At 40.7% G+C, this 21,674-nt stretch overlaps 1 protein-coding gene across 6 annotated transcripts in view; it reads left to right on the top strand.

Moving 5' to 3' along the window:
* The window catches only part of PTPRZ1 (protein tyrosine phosphatase receptor type Z1), a 211,801-nt gene that overhangs the window by 138,921 nt on the left and 51,206 nt on the right, over nt 1-21,674 (top strand). For all 6 annotated transcript variants that reach the window (XM_032791702.1, XM_032791701.1, XM_032791698.1 and 3 more), the window contains exons 9-11: nt 12,667-12,851; nt 13,849-13,975; nt 20,676-20,719. In XM_032791702.1, coding sequence (XP_032647593.1) covers nt 12,667-12,851; nt 13,849-13,975; nt 20,676-20,719 — 356 coding nt within the window. The remainder of the gene's footprint in view (nt 1-12,666; nt 12,852-13,848; nt 13,976-20,675; nt 20,720-21,674) is intronic.

Genomic DNA, 21,674 nt, shown 5'->3' with positions numbered 1-21,674 from the left:
TGTCCCAAATCTGGACTTTTGCGTCCAAAGTTTGGGGGCTTACCTGAAACTCCCCCAAGCTCACTACCAGCTTGGATATTCTCGCTGCCACCAGATCAGGAATTTAATCTATGGGCCTGATCCCCCCTTTCCTCTCTCTGGTGTCCCCAACTCCCTTGTGGGACACCCCATTCCCAATCCCTTGGATGCTAAAAGCAGGGAAATAACCCCTTCCTTCCTTCTTCAGGCTTGCCTCGGCTAACCTGTGTGACCAAGAAACCAGCTTTTTCTGTTCCTCAGGACAATGGAGATGCAAATACCCACAGCTGGGCTCTGCCACCCCCCTTGCTCCAGGACGAGGGAAAACTGTAACACCAGAGAACAGAGAGAATCTGTCTCTTTCCCCGTAGTCTGCCTTTCCCTGGACCAGTATACAAATTCCCGCCCCTGACTTTAAACAATCCAGTTCTCTGATTGGTCCTCTGGTCAGGTGTTCGGTTACCCTTTTCAGGTAAAAGAAACTTAACCCTTACCTTACCTATCCATTTATGACAGGAGTCTATTGCTCTCAAGGTTGCTGCTTGTGCAGAAGGGAGGGAACCTGCTGACTGACTGAACTGAACACTATATTTGCTGATTTAAAGTGATTATTTAAATGTTATCATCCGTATCTACAGTGCTCACGAGTAGGAAATGTTTTCACTCCTCAGCCACAAGGCCGATACTACAACTACAACTTGCAGTGAGGGTGACTAAAAAGATATAGCCACCTGACAATACATAGGACTGCCAAATCACTTTCAATTTCAGCCTCCCCTTTTCACCATGGAAAGACTCTGAATTCCCATGGAAAGAGGGGATGGGGCTAGTTGCTTCCCCATACAGCCAATTCAACAGAGCACTGGGTTGCGTCCTACCGATTGACAGCATCCCTTATCATAGGTGCTGGAACTAGGGGTCCTGGGGGTGCTGCTGCACCCTCTGGCTTTAAGTGGTTTTCCATATACAGGGTTTATAGTTTAGTTCAATGGCTCTCAGCACCCCGCTATACAAATTGTTCCAGCTTCCCTGTTCCGCATGGTTGCTTACAATTGAAAAGGCAAAAAACATCCTCTGATTATTTGTATTGATTTCCTTATGCCATCTGGATGGCAGGAACTGTAATAGCAACAGTTGGAGTGATTGAATGTAATTGAAAGTGGTTTGAAAAGACAATTTATTGTGGGTATTCACACTTTCTCGTACTGCACCTAAAGGAATTCACTATAACAAAGACCTTAACACATCACCACTGTACGTTCAAAATATGAAAATGGGCACAATGATGCGTTTCAGAATAATTTATAAGGATCATCAGTGTGTCCTAGTGAGGGAAGAAAGACATTCTCACTAATTTTCAGTTTTATTTGCCCATACAAAAAAAGAACTTTTAGCACTTCCCTCCAGTCTATTGTAGTTTTCTTTTGCAAAACAATATTTAGTTACAGTGCCCTCCTGTGGTCAAGATGCAAATTGCAAAGTTAATTAAAAGTTCACTATCCGTTCCTGCCCCTGTATTGCAAACTGCAGTTTTGTCTTCACAAGGTTTGTCCTCATGGAATCTTTGGGGAATTTAGCTGCTAAAATCTAAGAATTCTCTACCAAGCATGTGTGAAATATGATTTTTCAAAAGCTTATAATGGCCAAATTTGGACAGATTTTCACACAGATGGCAAAAGGCATATCTATTGACAGTGTAGTGGTAGCCATGTTGGTCCCAGGATATTAGAAAGAGGAGGTGAGTGGGGACATATCTTTTATTGGATTGACTTCAGTTAGTGAGAGAGACAAGCTTTCAAGCTTACACAGTATTCAAAGGCCATTCCCCAATCAATTTCAGGTCCCTGTTCCAAAGAAATAATACCATTCCCTCACCTCACAGGGGTCTTGTTAAAATAAATTAGTTAATGTTTGTGAAGCACTCTTATGCCATAACAACGAGAACCAGATTAAAGCCCATGAGGAAATTGATTTTTGTCTTCAGAGCAGGGTTTGCATAGAGTACAGTAAATAAGGCATAGGCTGGGACACACATTGAGCCGTCAGGAGAAAACAAATATCGTATAGCCACACCATCCACCCTGTGCACTGAATGAGGCATGGGCCCTATGGAATAAATAGCATGTGGTCATGTAATTAAAGGCTGTATCATATGCACATGAATAAGCAGGGGGAGATTGTACAGAAAACTTTTTCTACCATTTCCTACCTTTTGAGTGCTTGACTTTGCAACCTTAACAGTGTTCTTTTAACACAGTTTTTTGTTTGTAATTTTTTATTTGCTTTGTAGTAGCACCAAAAAACATGGTAGGCTCTGTGCTTTTTACAACCTAAGAAGACAAGTGACGTATGATGGGTGAGGGGCACAGTCAACATGTGCAATTTTATATATGCATTTTAAATTAAATGAGCAAATATCACTGATTTCTCAACTTTTCTGTTATTAGTTAGCCAGTTGCTTGTCAGCCTCGTGGAAGAAATGGGTCTTTAGAGAGAGTGTAAAAGGAGAAGACAGAGGACTAAGGACTGAGCCATGTAGAACCCCCACAGAGAATGGGTGACGAGATAAGAAGGATGGCAGGAATGGCCAGAGAGGTAGGAGGAGGCCAGAAGAGGACAGAGCCACTATCTTCTCAGGAGGGAACAAGATTTGGAGAAGGAGAATAGATGCTGAAATCAGCAGAGAAGATGAGGACAGAATGGAAGCCCTGAGATTACCGCAAGAACAGGTCATTAGAGTTTATGAAAGGAACATTAGATTGGATTCCAGGATACTAATAGCTCCTAGAAGTAGGATTAGATGATGTAATGGAAAATGATATCCGAAAAGATCTCTCTATTAACTTCATTAAAGATTCTCATAGCTGTCCCAGGCTAGAAAAGAAAATAATATTGTATATATTAAACCCTGGACTAGGTCACTTTACTCTTCAGTGTAAGCTGATGTAATCTGTAATCTTTTAGTTAGCCTTTGCAAAATAGTTTGTATACTAAGTAAATGTGATTTAGTCATGTAGGGATAAACCCCTTAGGCCTGATGTGCTAATTTACACCACACGCTGGTACAGTTCTCAGGTAATATAAGTAGTAAAGTGACAAAATCTGATTCTCCCATGTAATTTGTATTTAATCACCCATATTTTTGGAAGACTATTGAAGTGCTAGGCGGACCTTGCATGAAAAGGTTGATGAATAGGAAACATAATAAATAGAACAGTGGTACTCACAAACTAACTTTTATTTCACAGGGCAAATTTCAGTCCCACAAACATTTTCTAATAAATAAATGTTGAACTTAACATGTCTATTTTGTATTTGTTCTTGCTTCTCTTTCTTTTTTCTTGACTCCTTCAGTTTTATACGCTCTCTGGCTCTCCTGCCCCACTACTCCCCGCATCTTCCATAGCTCTCTCTCCTTTGAGGGTCATATAATGATTAGTAGGGACATTAAAAATATTTTGAATTTATGTAGCCTCTTTCTTCTGAGGATCTCAGAATCCCCTGCAAACAGCTCGTTAAGCCTCAGGCACAGTGAAATAGATATTCTTCTAGCCATTTGATCAATTTTTACATAGGAAGGTTAAGTGACATGTTTGAAGCCACATAAAGACCCTGTAGGAGAGTCAGAAAAAATACCCAAAAGATTTTGCTCTGAGTCTTATGTTCTAACCTCTACACAATACTATAGCATAATTTGTATATCCTGAACTCTTCCTTCCCTTGTCCCTGATCTTCCTTTCTAAGATGGAGATCTGCATTTATGGATTCAAACAATCTTGAATGGAACACTTACATTTACAGGGTTGCATTTTAATGTTGTAAATAGCATGCAATAACTGGTTATGCAATACAGAGACAAATGTATTATAATGCATTGCAATCAAATCTTAACAGATGACACTATAAGGGAGGCAGTTATTTGGTGGTTACAGCACAGGATTGGGAATCAGAAGTGTATATTGCTAACTCTCCCCCTACTTGACGCTTGATTGGATTAGTCCAGATGTCTGTCTAGCATATTATTCCAGATACCTCCCAGTATTACAGGAATATCTATTTTATTAGAAAGAATGTCTGCTATGTCTTTGGAAAATTCAGAATTACCTCCACTTGGATTGTAAATGCTTCCTAGAATTAACATTTTTGAGTTGAAGCAGACCAAGACTGTATATATTGAAAAGCTACACTTTTATGAATTACGATGGATGTGTCTCTGCTCTTAGGATTCAATGATGAATGATACTCAGCACCTACCCCCATCTTCTTGATCCTGTTATATCTGCTAGATGAGTTTCCTTCAATAAGCTACTTAGTACTTTTTTGATCTGAGGTACCTCAGGATTTTAATTCTTTTGGAAGGTTGATTAAGTACCTTTGCATTCCAGGAGCACACACTAAGAAAATTCATGACAAAGTGTTAAATGATATATTAAGACATCAAGACACACATTTCCCCACTGATGATGTAAAACCACATGTTTGCGACATGATCTGTATTTATACATATTAGATACTGGTTAGTTATGATTGAATCTATGCCTTCAGTTGAACCTCTAAGAGTATCAAGTACACAAAAAGAACTGTAGTTAAATATCATGTGTCTTCCAAAATATATTTGTAACAGAAAAAAAATTTAACAGACTTAAAAACAAGCCAGTGGAGGCATGTTCAGATCCCTGATGGCTTCAATTCCATCCCCTTCTTCCCTCCCTGTTATCTAAAAATAGTCTAAACATCTCCAATGCAAATATATTTAAAGTCAAATTTTATCTTGTAAATATCATTGGACATTCTAGAACATGTGTAATATAAACTCACCTACAGAAGTTTTATGGATACATATACATACATTTATGGATATACATACATACACACTCATCAAATGTAAATTTACAATTGATTTGGTAAATCAAATATAAACTAGTACAAAATCTAAATCTGAAAAATACAATATAAAAATTTATATTCATATTAGGTCAAATGCCCTGCACAAATTGAATAACTAGTGCTATTTAAGGCTTAGATTATAGTCTACTTTATATGTCAGGAGTATTGATTGTTCCAAGGACTTGTGGTTATCATAATATTATGATTCTCTCTATCAAATTGTGATGATTAGTGCGGATAATACTTCAGTCAGTAGACGGTGCTTAGTGTCTCAAGGTCTGTGTACACTATGTAATTAGGTCGATTATATAGAAGTCTATTTTTAGAAATCTATTTTATACAGTCGATTGTGTATGTCCCTTCTAAGCGCATTAAGTCAGCGGAGTGCGTCCTCACTACCGTGGCTAGCATCAATTTACAGAGCAGTGCACTGTGGGTAGCTATCCCACAGTTCCCGCAGTCTCCGCTGCCCATTGGAATTCTGGTTAAGCTCCCAATGCCTGGTGGGGCAAAAACATTGTTGCAGGTGGTTTGGGGTACATGTCGTCAGTCGCCCCTCCCTCCATGAAAGCAATGCCAGGGGCGCCTGCCATTTTTGCGCCTTTTTTCCTGGGTTGCCCATGCAACACCATACCATGGCAAGTATGGAGCCTGCCCAGCTCACCCTCACCACTGCTATTGTGAGCATTGTAAACACCTCGCGCATTTTCCTGGAGTATATGCAGAATCTGGCTAAGAGACGCCAGCATGAGAAGCATTTTGATGAGGACGTGGACACAGACGTTCCTGAAAGCACAGGCTGTGGCAGTTGGGACATCATGGCAGCAGTGGGGCTGGTTGATACAGTGGAATGCCGATATTGGGCCAGGCAAACAAGCACAGACTGGTGGGACCACATAGTGTTCCAGGTATGGGATGATTCACAGTGGCTGTAAAACTTTCACATGCATAAGGCCACTTCCCTGGAACTCTGTGAGTTGCTTTCCCCCACCCTGAAGCACAAGAATACCAAGATGAGAGCTGCCCTGACAGTTCTGAAGCAAGTGGTGATAGCCCTGTGGAAGCTTGCAACACCTGACTGCTACCAGTCAGTCGAGAATCAATTTGAAGTGGGCAAGTCTACTGTGGGGCCTGCTGTGATCCAAGTAGCCCGTGCAATCATTGACGTTCTGATATCAAGGGTAGTGACTCTGGGAAATGTGCAGGTCATACTGATGGCTTTGCTGCAGTGGGGTTCCCTAACTGTGGTGGGGCGATAGACGGAACGCATATCCACATCTTGGCACCGGACCACCTTGCCACCCAGTACGTAAACCGCAAGTGGTACTTCTCAATGGTGTTGCAAGCACTGATGGATCACAAGGGATGTTTCACTGACATCAACATGAGATGGCCGGGAAAGGTGCATGACACTCGCATCTTTAGGAACTCCTGGCTGTTTGAGCAGCTGCAAGAAGGGACTTACTTCCCAGACCAGAAAATTACTGCTGGGGATGTTGAGATGCCAGTAGTTATCCTTGGTAACCCAGCCTATCCCTTACTCCTATGGCTTATGAAGCTGTACATAGGCAGCCTGGCCAGTAGTAAGGAGCAGTTCAACTATAGGCTGAGCAAGTGCAGAATGATGGTAGAATGTGCCTTTGCACATTTAAAAGCTCACTGGCGCTATTTGCTGACTAGGTCAGACCTCAGCACAACCAACATTCCCACTGTTATTGCTGCTTTCTGTGTGCTCCATAATATCTGTGAGGGTAAGGGGGAGACGTTTATGGTGGGGTGGGAGGTTGAGGCAAATCATCTGGCATCTGATTTTGAGCAGCCAGACGCCAGGGTGATTAGAAGAGCACAGCTAGGTCCACTGCGCATCAGAGAGGCTTTGAAAACCAGGTTCATGATGGGCCAGGCTTCGGTGTGACAGTTGTGTGTGTTTCTCCTTGATGCAAACCCACCCCCTTTGTTAATTTTAATTCCCTGTAAGCCAACCACCCTCCCCTCTTCGAAATAAAATAACTATTGTTTTGAAACCATGCATTCTTTCTTTATTAATTGGGGGAAAAAATGAGATAACGGACAAGGTAGCCTGGGTGAGGTGGGGAAGGAGGGAAGGACAAGGCCACATTGTTTATTGTAGCCACACTAAAAATCAAACTGTTTGAATGACAGCCTTCTGTTGCTTGGGCCATCCTCTGGAATGGAGTGGCTGGGTGCCTGGAGCCTCCCCCACCCCACGTTCTTGGGCGTCTGGGTGAGGAGGCTACGGAACATGGGGAGGAGGGCATGCGGTTATACAGCGGATGCACTGGGGGTCTGTGCTCTTGTTGGCTTTCCTGCAACTCCAAGAGATGCTTCATCGTATCCATTTGTTCCCCCAACAGACGCTTCATCATGTCCGTTTTGCTCCCCATTAGCCTCAGCATCACATCCTGCCTCCGCTCTTCATGCTCACCTAATTCTTTCCTGGCCTCTGTCACTGATTGCCTCCATGCATTCAGCTGTGCCCTATCAGTGCGTGAGGACTGCATGAGCTCGGAAAACATGTCATCGCGAGTGTGTTTTTTTCGCCTTCTAATCTGCGATAATCTCAGATTACAAATACTGATTTGCACTTGGGGGTAGATAAAAAGGGAGAGTAAAATTTATGATGTTACATTTCTGAAAACAAAAGGGAGACTCTTTCACAGTGAATCAAGAAATTCACAGCACACAGCACATGTGCTTTAGGTACAAGGTCACATTTTGACTTTTATATTAAGTGCCTGCTGGTATGGTGACACATCACACATGGCTGAGCAACAGAATTCAGTTTCCAGGCAGCCATGGTAAGCCTTTTGGTATGTGGGATTGGCTTCTTCTGCCTTCATAACCTGTGGGAATGTTTTCAAACTGCAGCGCCCTCCTTTCCCAGAGCAAGCAATGAGTTGGGTTTCACGTTTAAAAGGAGGGGCTTTGGTTTTGAGGTGGATGCAGGGCCGGTGCAACCATTTAGGCAAACTAGGCGGTTGCCTAGGGTGCCAAGATTTGGGGGCGCCAAAAAGTGGCACCCCCAAAAAAATTTTTAATGGTTGCAGCCGCTGCTGCTGGAGGGCCTGAGCTGCCGGCAGCAGCAGCTGCCTGCCGCCGGCAGCCCAAGGTGTCCCCCGGGTCAGGGCACCGCCGGTCAGCGCACCCCGGGGTCAGCGGAGCCGCCGCTGCAGCCCGGTCAGCCATGGCGCCCCCCTCCTCGGGGTCGGGCTGCCGCCTGCAACCCGGAGCCCAGGGCACACCCCCCCCCGGGTTCGCGAGCCGCCGCCGCAGCCAGCAGCCCAGGGCGCCCCCCCAAGGGTCAGGAGACCGCCGCCGCAGCCCGGCAGTCCAGGGCCGCTCCCCCCCCCCGGGGTCAGCAAGGCGCAGCTCCGGTGGACCCTGCCGCAGGCATGCCTGCAGCAGCTCTACCGAAGCCGCGAGACCCACGCGCAGGGTGGCGAAATGTCCCGGCACCTAGGGCGCCAGAAACCCTAGTGCCGGTCCTGGGTGGGTGTGCAGCACACCCCTCCCCCTGCCACGTGGCTTTTCTCTGGAACGATCCCTTTTATCCAAGCACAAACAGTCCAGCATGAACGGGGTCCTTTTACTGTTCCCTTACAAAAATTCCCCTATTTCAACCAGGTGACCATGAATGATATCACTCTCTTGAGGCTAACATAGAAAGATAAAGACTGAATGTTGCTTGAATGCGACCAAAACCCAGGACCAATAGTTGCCATGCTTTGTGCTGCAGTGACTCCAGAATACTTGCTACTGCCTTGGTGTGGTAAAGTGTCCTACCCTGGAGGACGAAATAAGGCAGTCCTCCCAAGAAACCTTCTGCAAAGGCTTTCAGAGTACCTCCAGGAAAGCTTCATGGAGATTTTCCTGGATGATTCCCACTCCATCCCCAGACGTGTGAACAGACTTTTCCAGTAGCTGTACTGGCCGTGAATGCATCCCAATTCTTCAGGGCAAATCAAACATTAAACACTATTGCTTTTAAACCCTGCACTGTACAAATGTGCACTCACCAGAGGTGCCTTCTCCAGCTTCAGGGTCAGGGATCCTGCCTTGGGAGGATATTGGCTTCAGAGTGATGAAAAGGTCCTGGCTACCGGAGAGAATGGATTCACCGCTTGCCTGCTGCACATTCTCCTCCTCCTCCTCCTCCTGTTCCTCACCCACAAAATCCTTCTCCCTGTTGCATGAGACTCTCCCCTTGCAGGTGTCCACGGACAGTGGTGGGATAGCGGTAGGGTCCCTCCCAGAATGCCATGCAGCAGATCATAGAAGCAGCAGGTATGGGGCTCTAACCCGGAGTGACCATTTGCCTCCTTTTTCTTTTGGTAGGCTTGCCTGAGTCCTTAACTTTCATACGGCGCAGCTGTGTGTCCCTGTTGTAGGCTCTCTCCACTGTGCCCTGTGAGATTTTGGCTAATATATTTGCATTTCTTCTTTTTGATCGGAATTCAGCCTCTACAGATGCTTCTCCCCATACAGCAAACAGATCCAGTGTCTCCCTTTCAGTCCATGCTGGAGCTCATTTGCAATTCTGAGGGGACTGCATGGTCACCTGTGCTGCTGAGTTCGCCACGCTGACCAAACAGGAAATGAAATTCAGAAGTTCCCAGGGCTTTTCCTGTGTATCTGGCTAGTGCATTGGAGTTGAAAGTGCTGTCCAGAGCTGTCAAGGTTTTTTCCCCCTACTTTGAACTTTAGAATACAAACGTGGGGACCTGCTTGAACACTTCTAAGCTTAAGTACTAGCTTAGATCTGGTAACACTGCCACCACCCAGAAATTTCAGTGTCTGGGGCACCACCTGTCCCCCAAAAACTTTCCTCCCTGGGCTGCCTGAGATTCACCAATCCCCTGGGGAACACAGATCCACCTTGATCTTAAAACAAGGAGAAATTAACCATTCCCCTCCTTTCCCCCCACCAATTTCCTGGGAGTCCAGACCAATCCCTTGGTCTTAAAAAACAAGGAAAGATCAATCAGGTTCTTAAAAAGAAAGCTTTTATTTAAGAAGAAAGGTAAAAATTATCTCTGTAAATCAGATGGAGAATCTTTACAGGGTTACTCACAGATTTCATAATAGCCCAGAGGAACCTCCTCTAGCCTTAGGTTCAAAGTTACAGCAAACAGAGGTAAAATCCTCCACAAAAAGAAACATTTTACAAGTTGAGAAAACAAACATAAGACTAACACGCCTTGCCTGGCTAAATTACTTACAAGTTTGAAACATGAGAGACTGATTCAGAAAGATTTGGAGAGCCTGGACTGATGTCCCATCCCTCTCAGTCCCGAGAGCGAACAACCAACAACCAAAAAGCACAAACAAAGACTTCCCTCCACCAAGATTTGAAAGTATCTTGTCCCCCTATTGGTCCTCTGGTCAGATGTCAGCCAGGTTTACTGAGCTTCTTAACCCTTAACAAGTAAAAGAGACATTAACCTTAACTATCTGTTTATGACAAGAGCAGTCACAATGGAGCACTCTGGGATAGCTCCCAGAGGCTAATACCATCGATTTGCATCTGCACTAGCCCAAATTTGACCCAGCAAGATCAATTTTAACGCTACACCCCTCGCTGGGGAGGAGACAGAAGTCGATTTTAAGAGCTTGCCTTTAGGTCGACGAAATGGGGTTGGTTGTGTGGACATAGTCATTTTAAAATCAACCTAACATGGCTAAATTTGACCTAACTCCGTAGTGTAGACCAGGCCTCAGTCTTTGAAATGTCTGCCAAGCTTCAGAGGGAGTTTTGCAAAATCATGTGCAGCCTGCTAAACCCATAGTGAAGGTGGATGGGTACTTTATGATCGTCCTTGGAATTTGCTTTATGCCACTGAATGCAGCCCTCTTGTTGTTAAGCTCATCTGAGAAGTCAGGAAAAAGAGACCTTTTGTGGCCTTTGTACATAAGGGTTTGAGCTTTTCTGGCAGTATTCATTAACATTACTTTATCATTGAAATTCAGCAGCTTGAAGATGATGGGTCTGGGCTTTTCAGGCTTCTGCCTTCTAGTACTAGGCATTCGATGAGCCCTTTCAATATTTAATGGGGGCGGCTGGTGGTCCAATTTAAATATATCAGGGGCCAGCTTCTGAAGAAAGTTGATAATATCCTTCTCCTCTTGACCCTCAATAGTCCCCAAGAAGTGATGGTTGTTTCTTTGAGGTCTAGTTTCTAAGTCATCCTGGTTTTCTTCCAGTTTGAGTAGTCTAAGATTTAAGGAGGCAGTTTCTTCTTTAATTTTGCAGGTTTCAATGGCTGTCTTTTGTAGCTTATTTTCTAAGTGAGCCATTTGGGATTTTACATGGCTTGCATCTTGAGAGAGGCCACAAATATCTTCTGAGACTGAATCCAGTCAGTCTTTGTGGAATTCTTTGAATGCTGCAATATGTTCGGCTACATTCTGTGGTGGCCTTGTGGTCTCCTCCTTCAGCTCCTCCTTAGGTCTTTTGTTGCCTCTCTTTTTTTTTCATTGGAATCCATATTCAACAGTTTATTTAGGGGATTAATGTAAACTTTTATCACAGAAACTTATTGCTAATTTGCTAGAAAAGTAATTATTAGAAACAATAGATATGTGGGGAATGAGGAGGTCCAGGACTAAGCAGCCATCTTCTTCATGGGTACAATGCAATCCCCAACACTTAACTTTTGAACAAGTGACTATGGCCCAAATTTTCAAACCTGACCACAAGTTTCAGCTCTAGACACCTAAAAAATATTAAGAGACCTAAAATTAGAGTCCAGTTTTAAAAATCTAGAGGTAAAATCTTAACTTCATTGAAGTCAACAACAAAACCTTCCATTGACCTCAATAAAGCTAGGATTTCACCCTAGGTATTTTATACAAGTTTGTCTTCAGTTGTCCAATCTGTAAAATGAGCATGATATTTACCCATCTCAAGAAGTGTGTTGGCAGTTAGGAATTGTTTCATCCTCTGATGAAAATTGCTAAGTAAATGGAAGATATTATTGGCTGGAATTTTAAAAGAAGCCAGAGTAAGATAGGCGCCTATATTCCATTTCGTCTTGTGGGGCTTGGACACCACGCTCTGCCAGGCTCCTTTGAAGATGTCAGCCATTGTTATTAGTATTCTTACTGTTGAGTAGTACATTCATAATAATTTGTAAGAATACCGCTATTGATTGTAAAAATCTATTACAAAACATGTCCTAAAATGCAGATATTGTCAAGGCAATGCATAGTTCCTCCTACTTTAATGGCTTCTTCTTTCACAGATTCATGAAAGCACAGACTACTAGAGACTTTTTTTTTTCCTGAGACACATACTTAAGAACCTTTACACTTCCATTTTGTCACTTGCAGGATTACAAAGAAATAAAATGTATCCTTCTGGGTATACCAGTATTTTATGACCAATAAGCAGTTCTAACACAAATCAAAAAGAATGTTATTCTCTAATTTTCATGGAACTTGATATGAACCTTTATCAAAATGTGAAAACTCAAAATGTACCAATATCTCTTCATTCTTTTAGATAATATCATTAAAAAGAAAGGAAAAATTCCACTTCCACTAATTGGAAAACAACCCATACACAGTGGTGACATAAGTAGATCTTTGGTAGTTTAGATTTACATGATTTAGAATTTTAGGGACAGATCCAACTCCCATGGAAATCAATGGATAGACTTATGCCAATTTCCATGGGAATTAGACCACACCCTCCATGTTCAGAATCCATTATGCTGTTTATAAATATTATGCTGTTTTTAGTTTGCAGTTCAGAACCGGAAAACGTCCAAGCCGATCCAAAGAACTATACCAGCCTTCTTGTTACATGGGAAAGACCTCGAGTTGTTTATGATGCCATGATTGAGAGATTTGCTGTCTTTTATCAGCAATTGGATGGAGAAGACCAGACTAAACATGAGTTTCTGACAGATGGGTATCAGGACTTGGTAACTGTAAACTCTTCAAGTTTCATACAAAAGTGGTGGTGGTAAAGCACTTACAAATAATTATTCTGAAGGATTATGTCAGGGAGCTGATCCGGCTAGAATTAATGTCTTTGGCTGCTGCTCATAGAAATTCTGCTTGTATCATTGGCTATACAGCCAGAGAAAAATAGAAAAAAAAAAAGGCTATCTGAGAGAGAGCTACCATCACCTCCAGTTCTAATTTCTAAAACTGGTGTTCCTATCTGTCTGTAATACCTTGAAATAACTATTGCTGTGGTGTCAAACTCAGATTTTGTTAGTCACAAGACACTTCCTTCATGCAGTAAGAGCCTCTGCCCCAATGATCTTTGATATGTAGGATGTTGTACACAGGTCACTAAATGAAAAATTCAGCATCTGAACAATGATCCATCTGTGATTACTATATTGATGCACTGATTTATAATATGATGGTGCTTTACCAGCACAAACAATTACATTTACCCTTTTTGAAGCTGCATAAACTTCACAAGGAATATTAGAATCTAAAACTAATATTCAACATAGAAAAATATACTCTCTCCAGTTATTCAATCGCCTGCCATTAGAGCATTTCACAAAATTCATTGATTAAAGTTTTATGCCTGTTTTTCTCACTATAAAATGTAAAAATGATGTTTCATGTGAGAAAATGTTGATATCTTCTATTGTTGTTTGCAGTGTTGTTGTAGCTGTGTTGGTCCCAGGATATTAGAGAGACAAGGTGCATGAGGTAATATCTTTTATTGAACCAACTTCTGTTGGAGAAAAAGACAAGCTTTTTTGAGCTCTTATAAGCTCTGTGTAGTTCGAAAAGCTTGTCTCTTTCACCAACAGAAGTTAGTCCAATAAAAGATATTACCTCACCCACCTTGTCTCTCATATGAGAAAACACTGTTCAAAAAATAAAATAATCTTATATTTTCAAAAAATATGCTAAAATTCACGTTTATGTGATTAAATATGATTTTTCTTTTAGGGAGCTATTCTAAATAATCTGCTGCCCAATACAAGTTATGTTCTTCAGATAGTTGCAGTTTGCACTAATGGTCTATATGGAAAATACAGTGATCAAGTCATTGTTGATATGCCTTTAGATGATCCAGGTAAGTGTTCTTTTGAGCACAGTAGTAACTTTTAGCTAAAAATCTGTGTTCAGATAAATAGTTTGCTTGCAAACCAGTTAAAAATGCTTGACTATCAAAGTACACTAAAATGGAATTTCAAAATCATTGTAGTTAACCTTCAATTTGTTTGAGATGACTTTTATTCTGACACTCATTTTCTGTCATGTGTTTCTTTAAACACGAGCATTTTATGTTGATTTTTTTAACTATAAAAATATATTGAAAAAGTGAACGTGCTTACAATTCATATGAATGATTTTGAACAATAAACCTTTGGGAAGTAAAGCCATTTTGGAATTGTTTCAATTGCATCTTTCTGCCTCCTAAAATTAATCCACATGATAAAAATGTAAAGCAAACAAAATAAAGGAGCTAATATAAATTAAAAATTCATATCGCAATTGATTTTGAAATTTTATTATATATGAGTACTTGGAGCTTCATTTCAAATCATATGTGGTGATGGAATTCCCTTGCTTCTTAATGTTGGATTGTGAAAATCAAAAGGGCTAACAATCAAATCTTGTTGATTTCAAAGCCAGATTTAACTCCTCTGTCAATAACTAAATGATAGGTAATTTTAAGCCAAAATAGAGAGGCTTGTCCTTGTCCTTCAGTCATTCCTTAAGGTCAGTGGAAGATTTAGGGCTTGATCCAGTTCCCATAGAAGTCAGTGGGAACCTTTCATTGACTTTAGCAGCTGTTGGGTTGGACTGTATGTGTCTTGATCATAGGGTCAGTCCATAATGGTCTTTAGCATACTCACACACCCCAGTTTTGCTTATAATATGGATTAGATTGTTGTTGTTTTTAATTCTGGGTTACCAGGCTGGAATTCTCCACTCAGTTACACTTACCTGTGCAACTCCAGTTAAGTCAGAGGAGGTACAGAGATGTACCTGAGAGCCCAGTTTGGCCCATAATGTTAAGAGAACCACTACTGATAAGAATATAGGTGTTTTCCTTTTTCTGCTTGTTACTATGAATTGTGTGAAAGTAAAGATATATGAGCATAAGATGTTGTTTTATGTTGGGACATTTTTCGTTAAAACACAAAAGTTTCCAAGGCATATCTAACCTGTCTTTCAAAGACAACATGTTTAGAAGACTGTGTTTCCTAGGTCGTCTTATGCTAATATTTGTCAGAGTCTTTGTACTCTGTATTTCTCTGAGGAGAGGTTCTGTCAATGTAACTGGCATTTCACTTGAGTTTGTATCCTATCTGTAACTCCTTGATATTGGATTTTCTTACGTCTCTCCAGGAGAGTTTTCCCAATTTGTGCTTCAAAAACTGCATGAGAGGGACCTCCATCCACAGACATCCACCCAAAGTCCAGACACATGACTATACCAGCCAGTAGCTTGGAGCAATGTGAGCCCCAATTATGCAAAGAATCCACAAGCACAGATCCTTATTCCTGTGCCAAGTCCCATTAGCAAGGCACCTCATTGACAGATACCTTTTAAAGGATCAGGGCCTCGATTCCAGTATTACTCCATTTGGATTGAAGCCAGCCATTCATGCGGTTTCTACAGTTAAACAATGTTTAATCCAATACGTAACTTACTTTGGTACAACACAAACATTACAGCTTTAAATACTCACAAGCTAAGATTCTCATAGTAAATTTGAACCCTGTGATTCTCTCATGGAGGTCAGTGATAATTTTGCCTTTAACTTCAGTGGGAGCAGGAGTGGGGCCCTCACATTGCACATACTTACTGTAGAAACTAATTTCACCCTCCATTACGTCTATAAAACGCACACTGATGTCATTTGGAACTTTGTGTGCATATCTGAGAATAGAAACTGATCCATATGTTACATTTATCAGCATAGGGTCAAGGCTTAAGGTTCTTACTCCATTTTTTGCAAAGAAAACTCTTTGAGTGAGAAATAAGTAAATATGGAATAAGAAATTAAGGATCTGCTTCATAAGTAATAATAAAAAAATACCTATATGCAGCATGAACAATGAATGTTATGATAAGAACTTGATTTTTACATTGTATTGCTTTTGAGCTTTTAAAATGGTAACCTTAAAGTTACTTTAAAATAAATTCCTAGATATAAGTTTATCATTTCCCTATTTTAAAGAAAAAATGTGAAGAGGAGATTAAAACAGTCTCTGTACATATTTCACTGTCTACTTTCACAGTTTCATATGCAAAAATGATTGAATTATGAAACTCTGCAATGAGAGGTATAAAATCCCTCATATGTAGTCAGTATTATTAATATGAATATACACTATTTCCTAGTCTTGTAAATGTCATCTTACATCCATACAGAGTGGGAACATGGTAACATGCAAAACAAAATGTTCATTCACTTGTAACTTCAATTTATTTATTTAATCAGTTGCATTTGAATGAACTGTGCTGAAAATATTAAATAACAGAGACATGAGAAAGTATGTATCTAATTAGTCAGAGAAAGAGATGTGTTCATACAAACTTTCAGATGCCAAATATAATACCAAAACTAATTTTGTGATCTGCTTTATAGATGATGGTATGAAATGCGGTTCACAGTAATAAAATCAAAATATTTCCCAGAACTCCTGCTTCTGAAAAAAAAACATTAATTATCTTCATCCATGAAGACCTGAAACAAAATTGATTCAAATTCAGTATAACTTTTATATTCAAGACTTATTCTGAGTATATCAGCCCAGTTAGGATGAAATTCACTCCAATGTCATCTGAACAATTTAAATTTCATGTTATAAGCTTAAGTGGACCTTAAGTGATGCAAAAGACTTTGCATGGGCCCTCTGCTTGGGATTGAATTTCACCCTTGGACTGCATATTTTTAATATGAGAGCTGTTTAAGTACTGCTGTACTATATATTTTTATTTACTCAACACCTGCTACCACTCATTTGTTCTTGGTTTTCCATTATGCTGACCATTTTGTAAGAGAGAGACCCTTTCATGGCTTGCCACCACCCTTTCAAAACATTTAATTCTGTGAACCATCACTAAAGGTTCTGCAGAGCACAGGTGATCGACCGACCAGAGTGAAACTTCTCGTTCTCTAGGCTTATTACATAAGAGGAAAGATTCTGTCATGGGCCAGGTCCTCTTCCAACTTCATCCCTGCACTGCTTGGTTCTAAGACATATTACAATCTGTGGACTCTCCAGAAGAGCTCTGCAATCCACTGAGGGCCCACATGCCTTCATGAGAACTACAATACTAGTCTATTAAGTTTGTGAGAAGAACTGTACCATTTTCTCCTATTAGTTCCTATATTGTTTTTTATTTAGAACTGTGGAATTTTAAAACTTGTGATACTGTGTGTGTGTGTGTGTGTGTGCGTGTGCGTGTGCGCGTGTATATATATATATATAGATATATATACATAGTTTCCAGTAAGCTTATGGCTAGTCAGAAAGGTTCTTTGGGTCTTGGGGTGTTTATCAATATTAATTCTTAATGGTTAACAATTTCAAATCCAAGTAGGAAATTTAGCCACATAACTGCCATTAAAATTAATGGGACTTGCATGGCTAAATGGCATAGCCAGCTTTGACAATATCTCAACCATTATTTATAACCTGATTATTTGCTTTTGGAAGTGGTTTCTGAATGGTGACCTAAATGCATATGTTTCACTCTTTAGATAACATTTGTATAGTTATGAAAGTTTGTTACTGCAGGTGCATAAATGCGACCCAGCTTAGCTATGCGTTAAGGCTGACCTGCGTGATGGAGTCCAGGGTCAAAGGTCCCAGCTGGCCCCGCGGTGTTAGGGGTCCTGGGTCTGGGGCTGCTGCCTGCCCAGGCAAGCTCTGGGGCAGCCACCCAGCCTCACATGGCAGGGGTCCGGGACAGCCATGCCAAAGGGGTCTGGGGCTCCTGGCCGGCCCCACAGGGTCAGAGGTCTAGGACTGCCACCCGGCCCCACAAACTCCAGGACAGCTGCCCAGCCCCACACTGCAGGGGTCTAGGATCCAGGGTAGGCAGCCAACCGGCTCCAACTGTCTGGGGCTCCCGTCCGGCCCTGCATCCTCCCCTCGTTCTCTGTGAGGAAGTCAACTGAAGTTTTTCATAAAAACAACATGAAGGGATATAAGTCTCAAACTTTTGTCTCTTAACTCGGCAGCTCATGCTAGCATCAGTTCTTTGTGAGGGCCTTTTTATGCAATGTCTTTGTGAGAGATTTTCTTCATAAAGAGCAATAAGGGTATCTGAAATATTTCACTCTAGGAGGGCTTTTGTGATTCTTATGCTGATGAATGATGAAAAGATAATAGATATTTCATTTAAATGTAGCAAAAATGGTTTTACTTGTATTCTTGCAGTGTCATTTATTATGTATTTTAGTGTAGAACTGAAGATAATGTACTCTGCAAATATTATTGTAAAATTATGGAACACATTGTTATGGGGGGGATGTTTTTAGGAGTTGAGCTGAATTTAAATATAGGGAAATATTTAGATATCACATTTTCCTTTTGTCCCTATTCTACCATTTCTGCAGGAATCATTGAACTACAGTACTATATATATTCACTTGAAGACTTTCTAATAAATTTAAGGTTTGAACTTTTCCAATAAAACCTAAGCTATAGAATAACCAATTTGCACTTATACAAAAAATCAAACATACTCTACCTTGTTTGTTAACCTCCCTCTGAGTTTTATTTCTGTGCTGGGAAATGGTACCATATTACTTATATATATTATTGGTTCAAGAACACAGTATTAAGATTAGCAAAACCGCAATAACTGAGTAATTAAATGTTGCTGGCAAATAGATTTATTTTGTTACCATCTAAGCAAGAGAGTTTCCATGGATATATCAGAATGAAATTGTAGTTTTGTTCTGGTTGAAACAGAGGATATTGAAACTTTTTACAGTTTTCCTTGTAATAAATAAAGTTTGTAAAGGTATTTTACATCCATTTGTATTAGCACGGCATTAGTTTTTCTTCCAGATAAAGTTCAAAAGATAACATAGATACTGTAGAAAACATGAGATCTGAAAGAATATATTTATTTTTATTATTTGAAGATGAAATTAACCCTAACAACAAAAATAAACATATTTCTCTTTAATGAAAGGCTGTTTTTAAGAGTCTGTTGACCACATAATGTATGTTACCAGGCTACAGTATTAAGAATTTTGAAAACACTATCTAAAAATTTAAACAGAAACCATTGAGAAGCCAGGGAATATCATCATCTTTTCTCCCCTCCCCCCAGCCTTCTAGCCTTCAGAAACACAGAGGTAAGATAACATTTTTTCTGTATTTTGTTAATATGCCAAATATTTAATTCAATAGTTGCTACTTATAAAATGCTTTCATGAAGAATTCATCATTTCATTTTTTTACATTCTACAACTTATACGTATAAATATTTTAGCTTGTTAGTGTGATGGAACCCTAATTAATAATCAACTATCCATTGGGCAGGCAATAGAGAGAGAGGATCTGACTCAGAAGCCCAGTGCTTAGCATACTCACATGGGATGTGGAAAATGTGAAGTATCTGCTTCAATTAACATTTAATTATTTCTTCAAAGTAGAACCAGGGAGGTTAGTGAGATCTACCCCAGAACAGCCAGTTGGCTAGGGCATTCATCTAGAATGTGGATTCAAGTCCCTATTTCAAATCAGGCAGAGCAGGGATCTGAACCTGGGTCTACCACATAAAAGCTCTAAACACTGGGCTATTCTGGGGTCTTGTTTTCTCTGGTTTTTGAGAAAGATCTGTGTTTGACTGCTAGGGCATGACCTAGTTTAGGCACCTAATTCCAGCAGAGAATTAATGGTTGAGACTCCTGAATGGAGAGAGAGAGATGACTATCTCTGGCCCATAAGTGAGGCAGATAAGGTCCAGATCAATGGAAGTTTAACACTGATACTGTTGAAGATCTGGGCATAAGCCACATCTAAGCCTCTATCTTTTACTCCAAAGGATGTGTCTACACTGCAGCTGGGAGCATGCCTCCCTGCCCAGGTAGAAAGACTAACACCAGCACACTGAAATAGCAGTGTGGACATTGTGACAGTGGCACAGCTTGGGTTCGGACCAGGTGGTCAGGTAAGCTTGGACTTTAGTGGCTAGCCTGAGCTGCCACCACTGCTGCAACATACACACTCATTTTTAATGCACTAGCTTGAGCGGCGCTAGCAAGTGTCTTTCTACCTGGGCTGAGTAGACCTATTCCCAGCTTCTGTGCCTGGAGCATTCTTCACCTAGTACTGCAGGACCTTTTTCCTGTCTGCCTTCCTCCCCCTCAGTTCCAAGCCTACCTGTTCAGTCTCATCACCATGGGCCTGGATGCTGTTCCTCTGTGCAGACAGGCAGCTGCAGCTGCACCGCTCAGCCCATCAGTAATGTTGCAGCTAAATTGCCATCTAGTTGTTGAGTCCCATTGTTTCCCTCACTGCTACTCCTTCGTGCAGCTGCTTGGCAGCTTCTGCAAATAGCACCTCCAAAATCATCTCACACCTCAGCCTAATGGGTTTATTGGCTAATACAGCCCTGGTTAGAAAATGATTATAACATTGTAATGACCTGTGATTGTAATACAGCTTAAATAACATCTTTTGGTCTATCATTTCTAAACTAACCATGATAATTATAACATTGTGTCTTGCAAAATCAAAAAATCTGTAAGCTTAAAACAGTGGATAATGTAATGTACCTTTTTGTTTCATAGAAACTGACCCCTTTCTTGAACTGAATGAAACTGAAAAATATGAGGTATTGTATTCATTCATTTTCACACAAGCATTTCAAATAATATATAACATACTCCACATAAATGGAGGTGATCAACTGTGATAATTTGCAGAGATGAATTTAGCATATACTTTTAACTATATCACCTACACTTTGCCCACTAATGCATATCCGCTGGGAATTACTCTACATTCCAGATGCTTGAGCAGCTTCAAAAAAGTACAATTTAAAAAATCCACTGCCAAAGAAATGTGTTTTCTTCTTCCCCAAAGTGTGGAATTGCCTCCACTTTCCCAGTTACACCTGCCTCAGGCAAGATTCAGCTTTGGGCTAGTGACAGGTTTTCTGTACATAAAAATGTAATGAGTTTGAAGTCCAATGCCTTGCTTCTCTGTAATGCTAGAAATGGCAGTTTTATACTATTGAGAATGAGAGAGATTCTCAGTTTCCAGAAGGATCCCAGCACTCATCTAATCCTGGATGGGCCATGGAAGTTAAGTGCCTGACCTGCTTAGGCACTTTTGTTCTTTTCACTAGATGCCTATCTGCAGCTTTGGGCACCTAAATACCTTTGTAAACTTGGCCAGAAATATTCGGTGAAATCCTCGCTCCATTGAAGTCAATGGCAAAACTTCCATTCATTTCAATAGGGTGATAATTCCACCCCTTGAACATAAGTAATGACATTTTGATTTATTAACCATATTTTATAATAATGTAACTGTGTTTTATACAATTTTAGATGTTTTCATAACTCCCTGTGATCTGACAGAGTTGTATTTTTGGCAACTAAGGTAGTTGGCATACAAACAGAGGAATACGAAAGAGTTCCAGTACAATTTTTAATAGACTGTAAAATAATTTTTGTAATGTGGCCAATACCTCTATAACATGTGTTAGCATCAAGTGGTCATTCAGAACATCTGTTTTACTGTTTCATCATATTTGCACATTATTCTCACCAACGTGTAAATCC

The sequence above is a fragment of the Chelonoidis abingdonii genome, chromosome 1 (assembly GCF_003597395.2).
Source record: "Chelonoidis abingdonii isolate Lonesome George chromosome 1, CheloAbing_2.0, whole genome shotgun sequence".
NCBI classification, from domain to species: Eukaryota; Metazoa; Chordata; order Testudines; family Testudinidae; genus Chelonoidis; species Chelonoidis abingdonii.
This window is presented reverse-complemented; position numbering and strand designations above follow the sequence as displayed.